The 21,556-nt window shown below is 49.1% G+C and overlaps 1 protein-coding gene across 1 annotated transcript in view; it reads right to left on the minus strand.

Moving 5' to 3' along the window:
• LOC120039172 (disco-interacting protein 2 homolog A) overlaps nucleotides 1-21,121 on the minus strand; it is a gene marked incomplete at both ends in the record, with an annotated part of 23,672 nt that extends 2,551 nt beyond the window's left edge. The window contains 5 exons of the mRNA XM_038984690.1: nucleotides 6,666-6,796; nucleotides 10,441-10,550; nucleotides 13,429-13,540; nucleotides 15,954-16,075; nucleotides 20,998-21,121. Of these exons, the coding sequence (XP_038840618.1) occupies nucleotides 6,666-6,796; nucleotides 10,441-10,550; nucleotides 13,429-13,540; nucleotides 15,954-16,075; nucleotides 20,998-21,121 (599 nt within the window). The remainder of the gene's footprint in view (nucleotides 1-6,665; nucleotides 6,797-10,440; nucleotides 10,551-13,428; nucleotides 13,541-15,953; nucleotides 16,076-20,997) is intronic.
• Nucleotides 21,122-21,556: the final 435 nt, after the last annotated feature.

Below are 21,556 nucleotides of genomic sequence, written 5' to 3' on the forward strand. Positions count from 1 at the left end.
ATCGACTGGTGGCCAGGGTATACACTAGAGAGAGACAGAGAGAGACCAGGTTATTGTTCAACTCTAGAGGAACCAGGATCGACTGGTGGCCAGGGTATACACTAGAGAGAGACAGAGAGAGAGACCAGGTTATTGTTCAACTCTAGAGGAACCAGGATCGACTGGTGGCCAGAGTATACACTAGAGAGACCAGGTTATTGTTCAACTCTAGAGGAACCAGGATCGACTGGTGGCCAGAGTATACACTAGAGAGAGACCAGGTTATTGTTCAACTCTAGAGGAGGAACCAGAATCGACTGGTGGCCAGAGTATACACTAGAGAGAGACCAGGTTATTGTTCAACTCTAGAGGAACCAGGATCGACTGGTGGCCAGAGTATACACTAGAGAGAGACCAGGTTATTGTTCAACTCTAGAGGAGGAACCAGGATCGACTGGTGGCCAGAGTATACACTAGAGAGAGACAGAGAGAGACCAGGTTATTGTTCAACTCTAGAGGAGGAGCCAGAATCGACTGGTGGCCAGAGTATACACTAGAGAGAGACAGAGAGAGACCAGGTTATTGTTCAACTCTAGAGGAGGAACCAGAATCGACTGGTGGCCAGAGTATACACTAGAGAGAGACAGAGAGAGACCAGGTTATTGTTCAACTCTAGAGGAGGAACCAGGATCGACTGGTGGCCAGAGTATACACTAGAGAGAGACAGAGAGAGAGACCAGGTTATTGTTCAACTCTAGAGGAGGAACCAGAATCGACTGGTGGCCAGAGTATACACTAGAGAGAGACAGAGAGATAGACCAGGTTATTGTTCAACTCTAGAGGAGGAGCCAGAATCGACTGGTGGCCAGAGTATACACTAGAGAGAGACAGAGAGAGAGACCAGGTTATTGTTCAACTCTAGAGGAGGAACCAGGATCGACTGGTGGCCAGAGTATACACTAGAGAGAGACAGAGAGAGACCAGGTTATTGTTCAACTCTAGAGGAGGAACCAGGATCGACTGGTGGCCAGAGTATACACTAGAGAGAGACAGAGAGAGACCAGGTTATTGTTCAACTCTAGAGGAGGAACCAGAATCGACTGGTGGCCAGAGTATACACTAGAGAGAGACAGAGAGAGACCAGGTTATTGTTCAACTCTAGAGGAGGAACCAGGATCGACTGGTGGCCAGAGTATACACTAGAGAGAGACAGAGAGAGAGACCAGGTTATTGTTCAACTCTAGAGGAGGAACCAGGATCGACTGGTGGCCAGAGTATACACTAGAGAGAGACAGAGAGAGAGACCAGGTTATTGTTCAACTCTAGAGGAGGAACCAGGATCGACTGGTGGCCAGAGTATACACTAGAGAGAGACAGAGAGAGAGACCAGGTTATTGTTCAACTCTAGAGGAGGAACCAGGATCGACTGGTGGCCAGAGTATACACTAGAGAGAGACAGAGAGAGACCAGGTTATTGTTCAACTCTAGATGAGGAGCCAGGATCGACTGGTGGCCAGAGTATACACTAGAGAGAGACAGAGAGAGACCAGGTTATTGTTCAACTCTAGAGGAGGAACCAGAATCGACTGGTGGCCAGAGTATACACTAGAGAGAGACCAGGTTATTGTTCAACTCTAGAGGAGGAACCAGGATCGACTGGTGGCCAGAGTATACACTAGAGAGAGACAGAGAGAGAGACCAGGTTATTGTTCAACTCTAGAGGAGGAACCAAGATCGACTGGTGGCCAGAGTATACACTAGAGAGAGACAGAGAGAGAGACCAGGTTATTGTTCAACTCTAGAGGAGGAACCAGGATCGACTGGTGGCCAGAGTATACACTAGAGAGAGACAGAGAGAGACCAGGTTATTGTTCAACTCTAGAGGAACCAGAATCGACTGGTGGCCAGAGTATACACTAGAGAGAGACAGAGAGAGAGACCAGGTTATTGTTCAACTCTAGAGGAGGAACCAGGATCGACTGGTGGCCAGAGTATACACTAGAGAGAGACAGAGAGAGACCAGGTTATTGTTCAACTCTAGAGGAGGAACCAAGATCGACTGGTGGCCAGAGTATACACTAGAGAGAGACAGAGAGAGACCAGGTTATTGTTCAACTCTAGAGGAGGAACCAGGATCGACTGGTGGCCAGAGTATACACTAGAGAGAGACAGAGAGAGAGACCAGGTTATTGTTCAACTCTAGAGGAGGAACCAGAATCGACTGGTGGCCAGAGTATACACTAGAGAGAGACAGAGAGATAGACCAGGTTATTGTTCAACTCTAGAGGAGGAGCCAGAATCGACTGGTGGCCAGAGTATACACTAGAGAGAGACAGAGAGAGACCAGGTTATTGTTCAACTCTAGAGGAGGAACCAGGATCGACTGGTGGCCAGAGTATACACTAGAGAGAGACAGAGAGAGAGACCAGGTTATTGTTCAACTCTAGAGGAGGAACCAGGATCGACTGGTGGCCAGAGTATACACTAGAGAGAGACAGAGAGAGACCAGGTTATTGTTCAACTCTAGAGGAGGAACCAGGATCGACTGGTGGCCAGAGTATACACTAGAGAGAGACAGAGAGAGACCAGGTTATTGTTCAACTCTAGAGGAGGAACCAAGATCGACTGGTGGCCAGAGTATACACTAGAGAGAGACAGAGAGAGAGACCAGGTTATTGTTCAACTCTAGAGGAGGAACCAGGATCGACTGGTGGCCAGAGTATACACTAGAGAGAGACAGAGAGAGAGACCAGGTTATTGTTCAACTCTAGAGGAGGAACCAGAATCGACTGGTGGCCAGAGTATACACTAGAGAGAGACAGAGAGAGACCAGGTTATTGTTCAACTCTAGAGGAGGAACCAGAATCGACTGGTGGCCAGAGTATACACTAGAGAGAGACAGAGAGAGACCAGGTTATTGTTCAACTCTAGAGGAGGAACCAGGATCGACTGGTGGCCAGAGTATACACTAGAGAGAGACAGAGAGAGACCAGGTTATTGTTCAACTCTAGAGGAGGAACCAAGATCGACTGGTGGCCAGAGTATACACTAGAGAGAGACAGAGAGAGACCAGGTTATTGTTCAACTCTAGAGGAACCAGAATCGACTGGTGGCCAGAGTATACACTAGAGAGAGACCAGGTTATTGTTCAACTCTAGAGGAACCAGGATCGACTGGTGGCCAGAGTATACACTAGAGAGAGACAGAGAGAGAGAGAGACCAGGTTATTGTTCAACTCTAGAGGAGGAACCAGGATCGACTGGTGGCCAGAGTATACACTAGAGAGAGACAGAGAGATAGACCAGGTTATTGTTCAACTCTAGAGGAGGAACCAAGATCGACTGGTGGCCAGGGTATACACTAGAGAGAGACAGAGAGAGACCAGGTTATTGTTCAACTCTAGAGGAGGAACCAGAATCGACTGGTGGCCAGAGTATACACTAGAGAGAGACAGAGAGAGACCAGGTTATTGTTCAACTCTAGAGGAGGAACCAGAATCGACTGGTGGCCAGAGTATACACTAGAGAGAGACCAGGTTATTGTTCAACTCTAGAGGAGGAACCAGGATCGACTGGTGGCCAGAGTATACACTAGAGAGAGACAGAGAGAGACCAGGTTATTGTTCAACTCTAGAGGAGGAACCAGGATCGACTGGTGGCCAGAGTATACACTAGAGAGAGACAGAGAGATAGACCAGGTTATTGTTCAACTCTAGAGGAGGAGCCAGAATCGACTGGTGGCCAGAGTATACACTAGAGAGAGACAGAGAGAGACCAGGTTATTGTTCAACTCTAGAGGAGGAACCAGGATCGACTGGTGGCCAGAGTATACACTAGAGAGAGACAGAGAGATAGACCAGGTTATTGTTCAACTCTAGAGGAACCAGGATCGACTGGTGGCCAGGGTATACACTAGAGAGAGACCAGGTTATTGTTCAACTCTAGAGGAACCAGGATCGACTGGTGGCCAGAGTATACACTAGAGAGAGACAGAGAGAGAGACCAGGTTATTGTTCAACTCTAGAGGAGGAACCAGGATCGACTGGTGGCCAGAGTATACACTAGAGAGAGACAGAGAGAGACCAGGTTATTGTTCAACTCTAGAGGAACCAGGATCGACTGGTGGCCAGGGTATACACTAGAGAGAGACAGAGAGAGACCAGGTTATTGTTCAACTCTAGAGGAACCAGGATCGACTGGTGGCCAGGGTATACACTAGAGAGAGACAGAGAGAGACCAGGTTATTGTTCAACTCTAGAGGAGGAACCAGGATCGACTGGTGGCCAGAGTATACACTAGAGAGAGACAGAGAGAGACCAGGTTATTGTTCAACTCTAGAGGAGGAACCAGGATCGACTGGTGGCCAGAGTATACACTAGAGAGAGACAGAGAGAGAGATCAGGTTATTGTTCAACTCTAGAGGAGGAACCAGGATCGACTGGTGGCCAGAGTATACACTAGAGAGAGACAGAGAGAGAGACCAGGTTATTGTTCAACTCTAGAGGAGGAACCAGGATCGACTGGTGGCCAGAGTATACACTAGAGAGAGACAGAGAGAGAGACCAGGTTATTGTTCAACTCTAGAGGAGGAACCAGGATCGACTGGTGGCCAGAGTATACACTAGAGAGAGACAGAGAGAGACCAGGTTATTGTTCAACTCTAGAGGAGGAACCAGAATCGACTGGTGGCCAGAGTATACACTAGAGAGAGACAGAGAGAGAGACCAGGTCATTGTTCAACTCTAGAGGAACCAGGATCGACTGGTGGCCAGGGTATACACTAGAGAGAGACAGAGAGAGACCAGGTTATTGTTCAACTCTAGAGGAACCAGGATCGACTGGTGGCCAGGGTATACACTAGAGAGAGACAGAGAGAGAGACCAGGTTATTGTTCAACTCTAGAGGAACCAGGATCGACTGGTGGCCAGAGTATACACTAGAGAGACCAGGTTATTGTTCAACTCTAGAGGAACCAGGATCGACTGGTGGCCAGAGTATACACTAGAGAGAGACCAGGTTATTGTTCAACTCTAGAGGAGGAACCAGAATCGACTGGTGGCCAGAGTATACACTAGAGAGAGACCAGGTTATTGTTCAACTCTAGAGGAACCAGGATCGACTGGTGGCCAGAGTATACACTAGAGAGAGACCAGGTTATTGTTCAACTCTAGAGGAGGAACCAGAATCGACTGGTGGCCAGAGTATACACTAGAGAGAGACCAGGTTATTGTTCAACTCTAGAGGAGGAACCAGGATCGACTGGTGGCCAGAGTATACACTAGAGAGAGACAGAGAGAGACCAGGTTATTGTTCAACTCTAGAGGAGGAGCCAGAATCGACTGGTGGCCAGAGTATACACTAGAGAGAGACAGAGAGAGACCAGGTTATTGTTCAACTCTAGAGGAGGAACCAGAATCGACTGGTGGGCAGAGTATACACTAGAGAGAGACAGAGAGAGACCAGGTTATTGTTCAACTCTAGAGGAGGAACCAGGATCGACTGGTGGCCAGAGTATACACTAGAGAGAGACAGAGAGAGAGACCAGGTTATTGTTCAACTCTAGAGGAGGAACCAGAATCGACTGGTGGCCAGAGTATACACTAGAGAGAGACCAGGTTATTGTTCAACTCTAGAGGAGGAACCAGGATCGACTGGTGGCCAGAGTATACACTAGAGAGAGACAGAGAGAGAGACCAGGTTATTGTTCAACTCTAGAGGAGGAACCAGGATCGACTGGTGGCCAGAGTATACACTAGAGAGAGACAGAGAGAGACCAGGTTATTGTTCAACTCTAGATGAGGAGCCAGGATCGACTGGTGGCCAGAGTATACACTAGAGAGAGACAGAGAGAGACCAGGTTATTGTTCAACTCTAGAGGAGGAACCAGAATCGACTGGTGGCCAGAGTATACACTAGAGAGAGACCAGGTTATTGTTCAACTCTAGAGGAGGAACCAGGATCGACTGGTGGCCAGAGTATACACTAGAGAGAGACAGAGAGAGAGACCAGGTTATTGTTCAACTCTAGAGGAGGAACCAAGATCGACTGGTGGCCAGAGTATACACTAGAGAGAGACAGAGAGAGAGACCAGGTTATTGTTCAACTCTAGAGGAGGAACCAGGATCGACTGGTGGCCAGAGTATACACTAGAGAGAGACAGAGAGAGACCAGGTTATTGTTCAACTCTAGAGGAACCAGAATCGACTGGTGGCCAGAGTATACACTAGAGAGAGACAGAGAGAGAGACCAGGTTATTGTTCAACTCTAGAGGAGGAACCAGGATCGACTGGTGGCCAGAGTATACACTAGAGAGAGACAGAGAGAGACCAGGTTATTGTTCAACTCTAGAGGAGGAACCAAGATCGACTGGTGGCCAGAGTATACACTAGAGAGAGACAGAGAGAGAGACCAGGTTATTGTTCAACTCTAGAGGAGGAACCAAGATCGACTGGTGGCCAGAGTATACACTAGAGAGAGACAGAGAGAGACCAGGTTACTGTCCAACTCTAGAGGAGGAACCAAGATCGACTGGTGGCCAGAGTATACACTAGAGAGAGACAGAGAGAGAGACCAGGTTATTGTTCAACTCTAGAGGAGGAACCAGGATCTCCCAGCTACACCACATGAGCACTAACTGTGCTAGTTTACAGTCCCAAAATATTGCTATGTACTGTACATGTCCTTTACCTGCTGAGGCACCAGAGAGCCAAGCCCAGGCCGCAGTAGGGGTCCAGACAGATGGCTATCTGGCGGGACGGGTACAGCTCACACTGCAGCTTGATGGAGCGACACAAGGCACTGGTGGCAGCATGGGACATCTGGAGGAAGAGATAACAGAACGACTGTCTGGTGGCACACTACAGTCTCTCTTGTATTACCGTTCAAACTAACAGTGTACAGTATGGGCAGTACACAGTCTGTGTTCCCAGGTCCCTCTAACCCTGCAGCAGAACAACTACTGTAGGTTGGAGGTCAGACCTTGACTCCAGCCAGGATGCCCATGGTGGACACACTGAAGTCCAGGTACAGTCAGGGGTTAGTTTACCTCGACTCCAGCCAGGATGCCCATGGTGGACACACTGAAGTCCAGGTACAGTCAGGGGTTAGTTTACCTTGACTCCAGCCAGGATGCCCATGGTGGACACACTGAAGTCCAGGTACAGTCAGGGGTTAGTTTACCTCGACTCCAGCCAGGATGCCCATGGTGGACACACTGAAGTCCAGGTACAGTCAGGGGTTAGTTTACCTTGACTCCAGCCAGGATGCCCATGGTGGACACACTGAAGTCCAGGTACAGTCAGGGGTTAGTTTACCTTGACTCCAGCCAGGATGCCCATGGTAGACACACTGAAGTCCAGGTACAGTCAGGGGTTAGTTTACCTCGACTCCAGCCAGGATGCCCATGGTGGACACACTGAAGTCCAGGTACAGTCAGGGGTTAGTTTACCTTGACTCCAGCCAGGATGCCCATGGTGGACACACTGAAGTCCAGGTACAGTCAGGGGTTAGTTTACCTCGACTCCAGCCAGGATGCCCATGGTGGACACACTGAAGTCCAGGTACAGTCAGGGGTTAGTTTACCTTGACTCCAGCCAGGATGCCCATGGTGGACACACTGAAGTCCAGGTACAGTCAGGGGTTAGTTTACCTCGACTCCAGCCAGGATGCCCATGGTGGACACACTGAAGTCCAGGTACAGTCAGGGGTTAGTTTACCTTGACTCCAGCCAGGATGCCCATGGTGGACACACTGAAGTCCAGGTACAGTCAGGGGTTAGTTTACCTCGACTCCAGCCAGGATGCCCATGGTGGACACACTGAAGTCCAGGTACAGTCAGGGGTTAGTTTACCTTGACTCCAGCCAGGATGCCCATGGTGGACACACTGAAGTCCAGGTACAGTCAGGGGTTAGTTTACCTCGACTCCAGCCAGGATGCCCATGGTGGACACACTGAAGTCCAGGTACAGTCAGGGGTTAGTTTACCTTGACTCCAGCCAGGATGCCCATGGTGGACACACTGAAGTCCAGGTACAGTCAGGGGTTAGTTTACCTTGAATCCAGCCAGGATGCCCATGGTGGACACACTGAAGTCCAGGTACAGTCAGGGGTTAGTTTACCTTGACTCCAGCCAGGATGCCCGTGGTGGACACACTGAAGTCCAGGTACAGTCAGGGGTTAGTTTACCTCGACTCCAGCCAGGATGCCCATGGTGGACACACTGAAGTCCAGGTACAGTCAGGGGTTAGTTTACCTTGACTCCAGCCAGGATGCCCATGGTGGACACACTGAAGTCCAGGTACAGTCAGGGGTTAGTTTACCTTGACTCCAGCCAGGATGCCCATGGTGGACACACTGAAGTCCAGGTACAGTCAGGGGTTAGTTTACCTCGACTCCAGCCAGGATGCCCATGGTGGACACACTGAAGTCCAGGTACAGTCAGGGGTTAGTTTACCTTGACTCCAGCCAGGATGCCCATGGTGGACACACTGAAGTCCAGGTACAGTCAGGGGTTAGTTTACCTCGACTCCAGCCAGGATGCCCATGGTGGACACACTGAAGTCCAGGTACAGTCAGGGGTTAGTTTACCTCGACTCCAGCCAGGATGCCCATGGTGGACACACTGAAGTCCAGGTACAGTCAGGGGTTAGTTTACCTTGACTCCAGCCAGGATGCCCATGGTAGACACACTGAAGTCCAGGTACAGTCAGGGGTTAGTTTACCTCGACTCCAGCCAGGATGCCCATGGTGGACACACTGAAGTCCAGGTACAGTCAGGGGTTAGTTTACCTTGACTCCAGCCAGGATGCCCATGGTGGACACACTGAAGTCCAGGTACAGTCAGGGGTTAGTTTACCTCGACTCCAGCCAGGATGCCCATGGTGGACACACTGAAGTCCAGGTACAGTCAGGGGTTAGTTTACCTTGACTCCAGCCAGGATGCCCATGGTGGACACACTGAAGTCCAGGTACAGTCAGGGGTTAGTTTACCTCGACTCCAGCCAGGATGCCCATGGTGGACACACTGAAGTCCAGGTACAGTCAGGGGTTAGTTTACCTTGACTCCAGCCAGGATGCCCATGGTGGACACACTGAAGTCCAGGTACAGTCAGGGGTTAGTTTACCTCGACTCCAGCCAGGATGCCCATGGTGGACACACTGAAGTCCAGGTACAGTCAGGGGTTAGTTTACCTTGACTCCAGCCAGGATGCCCATGGTGGACACACTGAAGTCCAGGTACAGTCAGGGGTTAGTTTACCTCGACTCCAGCCAGGATGCCCATGGTGGACACACTGAAGTCCAGGTACAGTCAGGGGTTAGTTTACCTTGACTCCAGCCAGGATGCCCATGGTGGACACACTGAAGTCCAGGTACAGTCAGGGGTTAGTTTACCTTGAATCCAGCCAGGATGCCCATGGTGGACACACTGAAGTCCAGGTACAGTCAGGGGTTAGTTTACCTTGACTCCAGCCAGGATGCCCGTGGTGGACACACTGAAGTCCAGGTACAGTCAGGGGTTAGTTTACCTCGACTCCAGCCAGGATGCCCATGGTGGACACACTGAAGTCCAGGTACAGTCAGGGGTTAGTTTACCTTGACTCCAGCCAGGATGCCCATGGTGGACACACTGAAGTCCAGGTACAGTCAGGGGTTAGTTTACCTTGACTCCAGCCAGGATGCCCATGGTGGACACACTGAAGTCCAGGTACAGTCAGGGGTTAGTTTACCTTGACTCCAGCCAGGATGCCCATGGTGGACACACTGAAGTCCAGGTACAGTCAGGGGTTAGTTTACCTCGACTCCAGCCAGGATGCCCATGGTGGACACACTGAAGTCCAGGTACAGTCAGGGGTTAGTTTACCTTGACTCCAGCCAGGATGCCCATGGTGGACACACTGAAGTCCAGGTACAGTCAGGGGTTAGTTTACCTCGACTCCAGCCAGGATGCCCATGGTGGACACACTGAAGTCCAGGTACAGTCAGGGGTTAGTTTACCTTGACTCCAGCCAGGATGCCCATGGTGGACACACTGAAGTCCAGGTACAGTCAGGGGTTAGTTTACCTCGACTCCAGCCAGGATGCCCATGGTGGACACACTGAAGTCCAGGTACAGTCAGGGGTTAGTTTACCTCGACTCCAGCCAGGATGCCCATGGTGGACACACTGAAGTCCAGGTACAGTCAGGGGTTAGTTTACCTTGACTCCAGCCAGGATGCCCATGGTGGACACACTGAAGTCCAGGTACAGTCAGGGGTTAGTTTACCTCGACTCCAGCCAGGATGCCCATGGTGGACACACTGAAGTCCAGGTACAGTCAGGGGTTAGTTTACCTTGACTCCAGCCAGGATGCCCATGGTGGACACACTGAAGTCCAGGTACAGTCAGGGGTTAGTTTACCTTGACTCCAGCCAGGATGCCCATGGTGGACACACTGAAGTCCAGGTACAGTCAGGGGTTAGTTTACCTTGACTCCAGCCAGGATGCCCATGGTGGACACACTGAAGTCCAGGTATGCCAGCATCTCTGGGGTGGGAGGTTTGTAGACCTGAAGCCTCTTCGTCCTGGGGAGGTCGTCTGGGGAGAATAACAACAGGTTTGGAGGGATGGATTTCACACACAGTCCTGAGCAGCATGTAACAATGGCGCCGGAGAAGAAGGCTGATGTTTTACGTGCCCCCAACCGATTATCTTTTTTTGTTGGTTTATTTGCGTTATTTTGTAACTTATTTTGTACATAATGTTGCCGCTACCATCTCTTATGATCGAAAATAACTTCTGGACATCAGGACTGCGATTACTCACCACGGACTGGCAGAATCCTTATTTTCCTTTAACAAGTCTGACGAGCCCGACACGAATGATACACTGCTTTCCCGGGAACAGGCCCACATCCCCGTGATTTGCGTGAAGAGGCGGCAGAGAAAAAGGGGCCACAGTGCAGGCTGCCTTTTGAGAATTCGTAGGCGATTGAATAAACCCCCACTTCCTTCCTTTCTGCTAGAAAACGTGCAATCTTTGGAGAATTACCAACGGGACATTCAAAACTGTAACATCTTATCCTTCACGGAGTCGTGGCTGAACGACGACAATACCAACATACAGCTGGCTGGTTATAAGATGTACCGGCAGGATAGAACAGTGGCGTCTGGTAAGGGGCGGCAAACTATGTATTTTTGTAAATAACAGCTGGTGCACGATATCTAAGGAAGTCTCGAACTATTGCTCGCCTCAGGTAGAGTATCTCATGATAAGCTGTAGACCACACAATCTACCTAGAGAGTTCTCATCTGTATTCTTCGTTGCGGTTTACATATCACCACAGTCAGAGGCTGGTACTAATACAGCATTGAATGAGCTGTATTCTGCCATAAGCTAACAAGAAACAGCTCACCCAGAGGCGGTGCAAATAGTAGCCGGGGACTTTAATGCAGGGAAACTTAAATCCGTTTTACCAAATTTCTATCAGCATGTTAAAATGTGCAACCAGAGAGGAAAAAAAAAAAAACTCTGGACCACCTATACTCCACACACAGAGATGCATACAAAGCTCTCCCTCGACATCCATTTGGCAAATCTGACCATAATTCTATCCTCCTGTTTCCTGCGTACAAGCAAAAATTAAAGCAGGAAGCACCAGTGACTAGATCAATAAAAAAAGTGGACTGATGAAGCAGATGCTAAGCTACAGGCCTGTTTTGCTAGCACAGACTGGAATATGTTCTGAGATTCCTCCGATTGCATTGAGGAGTACACCACATCAGTCACTGGCTTCATCAATAAGTGCATCGATAACGTCGTCCCCACAGTGACCGTACGTACATGCCCCAACCAGAAGCCATGGATTAAAGGCAGCATCCGCACTGAGCTAAAGGCTAGACCTGCCGCTCTCAAGGAGAGGGACTCTAACCCGGAAGCTTCTAAGAAATCCCGCTACGCCCTCCGATGAACCATCAAACAGGAAAAGCATCAATACAGGACTAAGATCGAGTCGTACTACACCGGCTCTGACGCTCGTCGGAAGAGGCAGGGCTTGCAAACCATTACAGAATACAAAGGGAAGCACAGCCGAGAGCTGCCCAGTGACATGAGCCTACCAGAAGAGCTAAACTACTTCTACGCTCGCTTCGAAGCAAATAACACTGAAACATGCATGAGAGCACTAGCTGTTCCGGAAGACTGTGATGACGCTCTCTGCAGCCGATTTGAGTAAGACCTTTAAGCAGCTCAACATTCACAAGGCCGCAGGGCCAGACTGATTACCAGGACGTGCACTGCAAGCATGCGCTGACCAACTAGCAAGTGTCTTCACTGACATTTTCAACCTCTCCCTGTCCGAGTCTGTAATACCAACATGTTTTAAGCAGACCACCATCATGTCTGTGCCCAAGAACACTAAGGTAACCTGCCTAAATGACTACCGACCCGTAGCACTCACATCTCTAGCCATAAAGTGCCACATTATCCCAGAAACCCACTCCAATTTGCATGCCGCCCCAACAGATGATGCAATCTCTTTTGCCCTTTCCCACCTGGACAAAAGGCACACCTATGTGAGAATGCTATTCATTGACTACAGCCCAGCGTTCAACACCATAATGCCCTCAAAGCTCATCACTAAGCTACGGACCCTGGGACTAAACACCTCCCTCTGCAACTGGATCCTGGACTTCCTGACGGGCCGCCCCCAGGTGGTGAGGGTAGGTAACAACACATCCGCCACACTGATCCTCAACACAGGGGCCTCTCAGGGGTGCGTGCTCAGTCCCCTCCTGTACTCCCTGTTCACTCATGACTGCACGGCCAGGCACAACTCCAACACCATCATTAAGTTTGCCGATGACAACAGTGGTAGGCCTGGTCACCGACAACGACGAGACAGCCTATAGGGAGGAGGTCAGAGACCTGGCCGTGTGGTGCCAGGACAACAACCTCTCCCTCAACGTGATCAAGACAAAGGTGATGACTGTGGACTGCAGGAAAAAGAGGACTGAGCACGCCTCCATTCTAATCGACGGGGCTACAGTGGAACAGGTTGAGAGCTTCAAGTTCCTTGGCGACCACATCTCCAACAAACTAACATGGTCCAAGCACACCAAGACAGTCATGAAGAAAGCACGACAAAACCTATTCCCCCTCAGGAGACTGAAAAGATTTGGCATGAGTCCTCAGATCCTCAAAAGGTTCTACAGCTGCACCATCGAGAGCATCCTGACTGGTTGCATCACTGCCTGGTATGGCAACTGCTCGGCCTCTGACTGCAAGGCATTACAGAGGGTAGTGCGAATGGCCCAGTACATCACTGGGTTCAAGCTTCCTGCCATCCAGGACATCTATACCAGGCGGTATAAATAAATATAAATTGTAAGTAAGCATTTCACTGTAAGGTCTACACCTGTTGTATTTGGCGCATGTGACTGATTTGATTTGAGTAAAATGAGTGAGGGTTTGTTACCTGTGTCCAGTACCATCGGCCATGATTTGACATCCACAGCAGCAGCAGCCTCTTTGGACTTCAACAGCTTCATTATTGCTTGGGTGGTCAGGATGCACACCGACTTACTGACCTGTCACACAGTGTTATTTTATTTAGTTCACCTTTATTTAACCAGGTAACATGTTCTCATTTACAATTGCGACCTGGCCAAGATAAAGCAAAGCAGTGCGACACAAACAACAACACAGAGTTACACATGGAGTAAAACAAACATACAGTCAATAATACAGTAGAAAAAATCTATACACAGTGTGTGCAAATGAGGTAGGATAAGGGAGGTAAGGCAATAAATAGGCCATAGTGGTGAAATAATTACAAATATAGCAATTAAACACTGGAGTGATAGATGTGCAGAAGATGAGTGTGCAAGTAGAGGGTTGGGGTGCAAAAGACTGGGGTGCAAAAGAGCAAAATAAATAAAATAAATAACAGTATGGGGGTGAGGTAGATTGGATGGGCTATTTACAGGTGGGCTATGTACAGGTGCAGTGATTTGTGAGCTGCTCTGACAGCTGGTGCTTAAAGTTAGTGAGGGAGATATGAGTCTCCAGCTTCAGTGATTTTTGCAGTTCGTTCCAGTCATTGGCAGCAGAGAACTGGAAGGAAAGGCGGCCGAATGAGGAATTGGCTTCGGGGGTGACCAGTGAAATATACCTGCTGGAGCGCATGTTACAGGTGGGTGCTGCTATGGTGACCAGTGAGCAGAGATAAGGCGGGGCTTTACCTAGCAACGACTTATAGATGACCTGGAGCCAGTGGGTTTGGCGACGAGTATGAAGCGAGGGCCAGCCAACGAGAGCATACAGGTCGCAGTGGTGGGTAGTATATGGGGCTTTGGTGACAAAACGGATGGCACTGTGATAGACTGCATCCAGTAGTAGAGTGTTGGAGGCTATTTTGTAAATGACATCGCCGAAGTCACCCATAGTTATGTTAGTGACAGCTGTGTACCTCTACCATCTTCTTGACAGTGGGCAAGATTATTGACAATTAGACTAATATTAGTGAGATTAGGCTACGCCATGTTAGCAAGATTAAGCTAGGCAAATTTGGCGAGATTAGGCTAGGCCATGTTAGCGAGATTAGGCTAGGTTATGTTAGCGAGATTAAAGTAGGCCATGCTGGTGAGATTCGGCTAGGCCATGTTAGCGAGATTCGGCTAGGCCATGTTAGCGAGATTCGGCTAGGCCATGTTAGCGAGATTCGGCTAGGCCATGTTAGCGAGATTCGGCTAGGCCATGTTAGCGAGATTCGGCTAGGCCATGTTAGCGAGATTCGGCTAGGCCATGTTAGCGAGATTCGGCTAGGCCATGTTAGCGAGATTCGGCTAGGCCATGTTAGCGAGATTCGGCTAGGCCATGTTAGCGAGATTAAGCTAGGCCATGTTGGCGAGATTAAACTAGGCCATGTTGGCGAGATTAAACTAGGCCATGTTGGCGAGATTAAGCTAGGCCATGTTGGCGAGATTAAACTAGGCCATGTTGGCGAGATTAAACTAGGCCATGTTGGCGAGATTAGGATAGGCCATGCTGGTGAGATTAGGATAGGCCATGCTGGTGAGATTAGGATAGGCCATGCTGGTGAGATTAGGATAGGCCATGCTGGTGAGATTAGGATAGGCCATGCTGGTGAGATTAGGATAGGCCATGCTGGTGAGATTAGGATAGGCCATGCTGGTGAGATTAGGATAGGCCATGCTGGTGAGATTAGGATAGGCCATGCTGGTGAGATTAGGATAGGCCATGCTGGTGAGATTAGGCTAGGCCATGCTGGTGAGATTAGGCTAGGCCATGCTGGTGAGATTAGGATAGGCCATGCTGGTGAGATTAGGATATGCCATGCTGGTGAGATTAGGCTAGGCCATGCTGGTGAGATTAGGCTAGGCCATGCTGGTGAGATTAGGATAGGCCATGCTGGTGAGATTAGGATAGGCCATGCTGGTGAGATTAGGCTAGGCCATGCTGGTGAGATTAGGATAGGCCATGCTGGTGAGATTAGGATAGGCCATGCTGGTGAGATTAGGATAGGCCATGCTGGTGAGATTAGGCTAGGCCATGCTGGTGAGATTAGGCTAGGCCATGCTGGTGAGATTAGGCTAGGCCATGCTGGTGAGATTAGGCTAGGCCATGGTGGTGAGATTAGGCTAGGCCATGCTGGTGAGATTAGGCTAGGCCATGCTGGTGAGATTAGGCTAGGCCATGCTGGTGAGATTAGGCTAGGCCATGCTGGTGAGATTAGGCTAGGCCATGCTGGTGAGATTAGGCTAGGCCATGCTGGTGAGATTAGGCTAGGCCATGCTGGTGAGATTAGGCTAGGCCATGCTGGTGAGATTAGGCTAGGCCATGCTGGTGAGATTAGGCTAGGCCATGCTGGTGAGATTAGGCTAGGCCATGCTGGTGAGATTAGGCTAGGCCATGCTGGTGAGATTAGGATAGGCCATGCTGGTGAGATTAGGAAAGGCCATGTTAGTGAGAGCTGTGTACCTCTACAATCATCTTGACGGTGGGCAGGGTGGTGGCCAGGTTCTGAGGATGAGGGGGTCTGACGGTGACAGGAACACAGCCAGCGTACAGACACCCATAGAACGTAGCGATCAGGTCAATACCTGGAGAGAGACAAGGGCAAAGAGACCATTAAACCCAGTTCAAATCAAGACGTGCAGTGGAGACCGTTTCCACAGTAACGGTGCCTCTTTACATTGACGTGAGGAAACTTTGAAAAAAGTTGCCACTTGTTGTAACAAACAAGTGTCATGAAATACATGCACCAGAAACAGGGTACAGTTTTTGTCTTGTTAGAAAGGCCAGCATGCCAGGCAACACTACATCTCCTAACCAATTGTGCTATTATGTGGGTTTTTGCGTTATTTGTAATTTATTTTGTACATAATGTTTCTGCCACCGAATCTTACGGAAGAAAAGAGCTTCTGGATATCAGGACAGCGATCACTCACCTCGGATTAGACTGAGAGCTTCTGGATATCAGGACAGCGATCACTCACCTCGGATTAGACTGAGAGCTTCTGGATATCAGGACAGCGATCACTCACCTCGGATTAGACTGAGAGCTTCTGGATATCAGGACAGCGATCACTCACCTCGGATTAGACTGAGAGCTTCTGGATATCAGGACAGCGATCACTCACCTCGGATTAGACTGAGAGCTTCTGGATATCAGGACAGCGATCCCTCACCTCGGATTAGACTGAGAGCTTCTGGATATCAGGACAGTGATCACTCACCTCGGATTAGACTGAGAGCTTCTGGATATCAGGACAGCGATCACTCACCTCGGATTAGACTGAGAGCTTCTGGATATCAGGACAGCGATCACTCACCTCGGATTAGACTAAGAGCTTCTGGATATCAGGACAGCGATCACTCACCTCGGATTAGACTGAGAGCTTCTGGATATCAGGACAGCGATCACTCACCTCGGATTAGACTGAGAGCTTCTGGATATCAGGACAGCGATCACTCACCTCGGATTAGACTGAGAGCTTCTGGATATCAGGACAGCGATCACTCAACTCGGATTAGACTGAGAGCTTCTGGATATCAGGACAGCGATCACTCACCTCGGATTAGACAGAGCTTCTGGATATCAGGACAGCGATCACTCACCTCGGATTAGACTGAGAGCTTCTGGATATCAGGACAGCGATCACTCACCTCAGATTAGACTGAGAGCTTCTGGATATCAGGACAGCGATCACTCACCTCGGATTAGACTGAGAGCTTCTGGATATCAGGACAGCGATCACTCACCTCAGATTAGACTGAGAGCTTCTGGATATCAGGACAGCGATCACTCACCTCGGATTAGACTGAGAGCTTCTGGATATCAGGACAGCGATCCCTCACCTCGGATTAGACTGAGAGCTTCTGGATATCAGGACAGCGATCACTCACCTCGGATTAGACTGAGAGCTTCTGGATATCAGGACAGCGATCACTCACCTCGGATTAGACTGAGAGCTTCTGGATATCAGGACAGCGATCACTCACCTCGGATTAGACTGAGAGCTTCTGGATATCAGGACAGCGATCACTCAACTCGGATTAGACTGAGAGCTTCTGGATATCAGGACAGCGATCACTCACCTCGGATTAGACTGAGAGCTTCTGGATATCAGGACAGCGATCACTCACCTCGGACTAGACGAAGATTTCTTCAACAACAACAAGCAGGACGATATTCTCCAAACATCCCAATTATTCGCAAAAGGAAGCGACGCAGAGGACGAAGAGCCGGATGCCTCATCTGGACACGCAGAAGGCAACTAGGAAAGCTGCCCTTACCGTTAATATTACTCGCCAACGTGCAATCATTGGACAATAAACTAGACGAGGTACGATCACGAATATCCTACCAATGGATATTGGATATTCAGCTAGCGGGATACACGCTGCACCGGCAGGATAGAACAGCACACTCCGGTAAGACGAGGGGCGGCGGTCTGTGCATATTTGTAAACAACAGCTGGTGCACGAAATCTAAGGAAGTCTCTAGATTTTGCTCGCCTGAAGTAGAGTATATTGTGATAAACTGCAGGCCACACTACTTGCCAAGAGAGTTCTCAGCTATACTTTTCATGGCTGTTTATTTACCACCACAGACAGATGCTGGAACTAAGACAGCACTCAGTCAGCTGTATAAGGAAATAAGCAAACAGAAAACCACTCACCCAGAGGCAGCGCTCCTAGTGGCCGGGGACTTTAATGCAGAGAAACTTAAATAAGTTCTACCAAATCTCTATCAACATGTTAAATGTGCAACCAAGGAAAAAAATTCTAGATCACCTGTACTCCACACACAGAGACGCGTACAAAGCTCTCCCTCGCCCTCCATTTGGTAAATCTGACCATAATTATATCCTCCTGATTCCTGCTTACAAGCAAAAATTAAAGCAGGAAGCACCAGTGACCCGGTCTATAAAAAAGTGGTCAGATGAAGCAGATGCTAAACTACAGGACTGTTTTGTTATCACAGACTGGAATATGTTCCGGGATTCTGCCAATGGCATTGAGGAGTACACCACATCAGTCACTGGCTTCTTCAATAAGTGCATCAAGGACGTCGTCCCCACAGTGACTGTACGTACATACACCAACCAGAAGCCATGGATTACAGGCAACATTCGCACTGAGCTTAAGGGTAGAGCTGCCGCTTTCAAGGAGCGGGACTCTAACCCAGAAGCTTATAAGAAATCCAGCTATGCCCTCCGACGAACCATCAAACAGGCAAAGCATCAATACAGGACTAAGATCTAATCATACTACACCAGCTTCGACGCTCGTCAGATGTGGCAGGGCTTGCAAACTATTACAGACTACAAAGGGAAGCACAGCTGCGAGCTGCCCAGTGACACGAGCCTACCAGACGAGCTAAATCACTTCTATGCTCGCTTCGAGGCAAGCAACACTGAGGCATGAGAGCATCAGCTGTTCCGGACGACTGTGTGATCACGCTCTCCGTAGCCGACGTGAGTAAGACCTTCAAACAGGTCAACATACACAAGGCTGCGGGGCCAGACGGATTACCAGGACGTGTGCTCCGGGCATGTGCTGACCAACTGGCAGGTGTCTTCACTGACATTTTCAACATGTCCCTGATTGAGTCTGTAATACCAACATGCTTCAAGCAGACCACCATAGTCCCTGTGCCCAAGAACACAAAGGAAACCTGCCTAAATGACTACAGACCCGTAACACTCACGTCCGTAGCCATGAAGTGCTTTGAAAGGCTGGTAATGGCTCACATCAACACCATTATCCCAGAAACCCTAGACCCACTCCAATTTGCATACCGCCCAAACAGATCCACAGATGATGCAATCTCTATTGCACTCCACACTGCCCTTTCCCACCTGGACAAAAGGAACACCTATGTGAGAATGCTATTCATTGACTACAGCTCAGCGTTCAACACCATAGTGCCCTCAAAGCTCATCAATAAGCCAAGGACCCAGGGACTAAACACCTCCCTCTGCAACTGGATCCTGGACTTCCTGATGGGCCGCCCCCAGGTGGTGAGGGTAGGTAGCAGCACATCTGCCACGCTGATCCTCAACACTGGAGCTCCCCAGGGGTGCGTGCTCAGTCCCCTCCTGTACTCCCTGTTCACCCACGACTGCATGGCCAGGCACGACTCCAACACCATCATTACGTTTGCAGACGACACAACAATGGTAGGCCTGATCACCGACAACGACGAGACAGCCTATAGGGAGGAGGTCAGACACCTGGCCGGGTGGTGCCAGAATAACAACCTATCCCTCAACGTAACCAAGACTAAGGAGATTATTGTGGACTACAGGAAAAGGAGCACCGAGCATGTCCCCATTCTCATCGACGGGGCTGTAGTGAAGCAGGTTAACAGCTTCAATTTCCTTGGTGTCCACATCAACAACAAACTAGATTGGACCAAACACTGCACTGTTGGAGCTAGAAACACAAGCATTTAGTTAGATACTACTGCACTGTTGGAGCTAGGAACACAAGCATTTAGTTAGATATTACTGCACTGTTGGAGCTAGGAACACAAGCATTTAGTTAGATATTACTGCACTGTTGGAGCTAGGAACACAAGCATTTAGTTAGATATTACTCCACTGTTGGAGCTAGGAACACAAGCATTTCGCTACACCAGCAATAACATCTGCTCAACACATGTATGTGACCAAAAGAATTTGATTTGATTTAGTGACCATCAGACACAAACAGAGAACAAGTAACATCTATACCAGTCTGGAGAGCTATAATCAGAGGGTCAGGGGTCAGAAGTTAGTGTAATTACCTAAAGGGTAAACCAGTAACATGTATACCAGTCTGGAGAGCTATAATCAGAGGGTCAGGGGTCAGAAGTTAGTGTAATTACCTAAAGGGTAAACCAGTAACATGTATACCAGTCTGGAGAGCTATAATCAGAGGGTCAGGGGTCAGAAGTTAGTGTAATTACCTGGAGGGTAAACCAGTAACATGTATACCAGTCTGGAGAGCTATAATCAGAGGGTCAGGGGTCAGAAGTTAGTGTAATTACCTGGAGGGTAAACCAGTAACATGTATACCAGTCTGGAGAGCTATAATCAGAGGGTCAGGGGTCAGAAGTTAGTGTAATTACCTAAAGGGTAAACCAGTAACATGTATACCAGTCTGGAGAGCTATAATCAGAGGGTCAGGGGTCAGAAGTTAGTGTAATTACCTAAAGGGTAAACCAGTAACATGTATACCAGTCTGGAGAGCTATAATCAGAGGGCCAGGGGTCAGAAGTTAGTGTAATTACCTGGAGGGTAAACCAGTAACATGTATACCAGTCTGGAGAGCTATAATCAGAGGGTCAGGGGTCAGAAGTTAGTGTAATTACCTGGAGGGTAAACCAGTAACATGTATACCAGTCTGGAGAGCTATAATCAGAGGGTCAGGGGTCAGAAGTTAGTGTAATTACCTGGAGGGTAAACCAGTAACATGTATACCAGTCTGGAGAGCTATAATCAGAGGGTCAGGGGTCAGAAGTTAGTGTAATTACCTGGAGGGTAAACCAGTGCTACGTGATCTCCGGGGTTGAGGCGTCCCTTCTCTATCAGTGCCACGGCAACACGCTCCGCCCGCTTTTGCAGCTGCAGACAGGAAGCAGTGCTGGACACTGTGCCCTGGACAACAACATCAGGGTTTCACTGTTAAACAATTATTTACAAAGCACCTTATACACTCAATACAGTACAAAATAACCACAGAAGAGATTGACAGTTTGCCTATGGTAAGTGTTGGCCGTGTCAGACATTGACAGTTTGCCTATGGTAAGTGTTGGCCGTGTCAGAGTAGACATTGACAGTTTGCCTATGGTAAGTGTTGGCCGTGTCAGAGTAGACATTGACAGTTTGCCTATGGTAAGTGTTGGCCGTGTCAGACATTGACAGTTTGCCTATGGTAAGTGTTGGCCGTGTTAGAGTAGACATTGACAGTTTGCTTATGGTAAGTGTTGGCCGTGTCAGAGCAGACATTGACAGTTTGCCTATGGTAAGTGTTGGCCGTGTCAGAGTAGACATTGACAGTTTGCCTATGGTAAGTGTTGGCCGTGTCAGAGC

Source organism: Salvelinus namaycush, unplaced genomic scaffold (genome assembly GCF_016432855.1).
Source record: "Salvelinus namaycush isolate Seneca unplaced genomic scaffold, SaNama_1.0 Scaffold2594, whole genome shotgun sequence".
NCBI lineage: Eukaryota > Metazoa > Chordata > Actinopteri > Salmoniformes > Salmonidae > Salvelinus > Salvelinus namaycush.